The sequence below is a fragment of the Littorina saxatilis genome, linkage group LG16, assembly GCF_037325665.1.
Source record: "Littorina saxatilis isolate snail1 linkage group LG16, US_GU_Lsax_2.0, whole genome shotgun sequence".
NCBI classification, from domain to species: domain Eukaryota; kingdom Metazoa; phylum Mollusca; class Gastropoda; order Littorinimorpha; family Littorinidae; genus Littorina; species Littorina saxatilis.
The window spans coordinates 22,145,769-22,148,268 of NC_090260.1; the positions used below are offsets into that span (position 1 = coordinate 22,145,769).

Here is a 2,500-nt window from a genome sequence, read left to right on the forward strand (position 1 = left end):
AACAACATGATTATTATGGCATTAAGGATGTTTCTCTCGGGCACAGTGCTTATTTTAAGCACTCTTTGTGAAGACATAACAGCAGTATATAAGCACGATAGCGAAATACTCATTCCAGAATACTATAACAAACAGAACAGATTTAGTTTCTGGCTGACCAAGGGAGAGGGCTGGATGTAAAAAAAAGCAGATCACTGCTTAATCTGTTACCCTCGTTAAATAAAGAATTGTCATTGTCACTGTCATTGTTGTTTTCATAGTAATTGTCATTGTCATTCCAAACACACAGGAGCGTGGATACACTCCAAGGCGTGCAGCGAGCACGTGAAAAACGGCACGGACCTCAAGCTAATGTTCAGCACACGGGTGGGGGCACTGGCCGCGGAGGAGGGCTTGGACCTGGCGGCGTGGGAGGACGGCATCATGGACAAGGGGCAGCCCATCCCCCGCGACGAGATGAAGCCGAGAGACGTGTACGCTAACGCCTGGCAGAACGTGTGGGAGTGGGGCGCCGCGAGCAGGGCTCACGTCTTGGCTAACGAGGGCTATAAGGTAGGACTGGGATACCTTGTTGGTTCACCTGGGCTATGAGGTAAGACTGAGATTGCATCTGTTTGGTTCACATGGGCTAGGCCGTAAGACAAAGAGAGACATTTTGATTCACCTGGGCTATGAGGTTTGACTGAAATAGATGTTTGGGTCACCTGGGGTATAAGGTATGACTAAGATACAGTTTTGATTCACCTGGGCTATTAAGTGAGACTATGAGTCATTTTGATTCACCGAGACTATGAGGTAAGACTGAGTTACATTTGTGGTTAACTTGGGCTATAAGGTAAGACTGTGAGAGATTATTACCATTGTTGTTTCATGGTCACAGAGGACAATTTGTCAGTTGGACCTGGATTCAATCGGTAAAAATGTCCTGGATTCACGAACATTGTAGTGTCAGAAGAAATATCAAAGCTGTCAGACATTCGACCTGCTTCGGGTCAGAACACTGCCGTCAGATCTGAAAAGAATACATAAATGACCGAAGAGGTCTGGGAACAACACTGGTAAACCAAAATGAAGCTATTCTTCTTCTTTTTCTTCTTCCCCTTTGTCTTCTTCGGTTTGGAGTTTCTATAACCCAGTTGACCGACTGTGTTGCGGGCCCATGGAAGCTGTCCTAGGTCTAGCCCTGATAGCGCCAAAGTTAAAGATGTCCTGTCCCCGTTCCAGGTGTTCTTCATTCAGATAAATAAGTTGTATTGAATTGATTTTCTGTCCCTTCTGCCGGGTGATTATGAGCCAAATTATGCAAACTCAGGGGCTTGTATTGTAGCAGAAAATATCCTACAATATAAGCCTCTGAATTAGTAAAAAAAAAAAAAATCCCTGAATTTACAACGCTAAAGTTCACCATAACCTTTTGAATTTACAACACTAATGTTCACCATAACCTTTTGAATTTACAACGCTAATGTTCAAGATGACCTGTCCCTTTTGCCAGGTGATCATGAGCCAGGCCACCCACCTGTACTTTGATCACCCGTACGAGCCGGACCCGGAGGAGCGGGGGTTCTACTGGGCCACGCGCGCCACGGACAACCGTAAGGTCTTCCTCTTCCAGCCCCAGCACCTGTGGAACAACATCGCCATCACCCGCCTGGGTGACCCCTACACTCTCAAGGACGTCTGTGGCAAGGACAACGCTGGATGCCCCGACCTCAAGCTGAAGGACAACATTGTCGGTAGGATAATTTCAAGATCATTTTGAAAGTAGAAACGGTTAAGGATTATTGAGAGAGGTGGGGTGGAGGTTGGGGGGGAGGTGGTTGTGATGCTGGTGGAGCTGGAGGGGAGTGGAGTGGGTGGTCCTTACACTCTTAAGGCAAAAACAACGCTGGATGCGTTGACTTCAAACTCAAGGACAATATAAGTGGTAAAAAACCCCATTAAAATAAGATCAAATAAAAAACGACAGATGGGGGGGGGGGGGGGGGGGGGGGGGGGGGAGGGGGGGGTGTTTTGGATGAGATGTGGGCTTTTGGCGTAGAGTTGGGGGCTTTGGGGGGAGGGGCGGGGGGCGGTTGGACTGGAACTGGTGGTTGAACAAGTAGGAGTGTGGGAAGGGCTTAGAATTGCACGCTAAAGGAGGTCCGCACCAATCACAACGGTCAATACCCTGATCTAAGGCTCAAGGATAACAATGTCAGTAAGTGTCATGTATTCTGGATGCCTAGGTTACAAAAGGACTAGGAGTTTTGGTGGTAGCCGGAGAGTTAGTTAGTTAGTTAACTGTTGATTTTAGGGTCCAGCGGACCGTTTAGGCCAAATCAGGACCCCACTAGTAGCCGGAGAGTGACACGTATGTGCGCAAGGAACGCGCAATTTCCCGACCTTAGACTTGTCAAGAGTATAATTTTTATTTGCATCTTGGCGGTGAGCTTTTTGGAACAGACAAAAACTTTACTTTACAAGGCTTTCCTTAATTAACCCCGAAGTTGAATCCGCG

At 47.2% G+C, this 2,500-nt stretch overlaps 1 protein-coding gene and 1 long non-coding RNA gene across 2 annotated transcripts in view; one reads left to right on the plus strand and one right to left on the minus strand.

The window, feature by feature from the left end:
* Positions 1-2,500, minus strand: part of LOC138950620 (uncharacterized) — a 130,591-nt gene that overhangs the window by 13,793 nt on the left and 114,298 nt on the right. The gene's annotated exons all lie outside the window — the stretch shown is intronic.
* The window catches only part of LOC138950616 (beta-hexosaminidase-like), a 10,062-nt gene that overhangs the window by 1,833 nt on the left and 5,729 nt on the right, over positions 1-2,500 (plus strand). The window contains exons 3-4 of the mRNA XM_070322324.1: positions 290-552; positions 1,496-1,736. Coding sequence (XP_070178425.1) covers positions 290-552; positions 1,496-1,736 — 504 coding nt within the window. The remainder of the gene's footprint in view (positions 1-289; positions 553-1,495; positions 1,737-2,500) is intronic.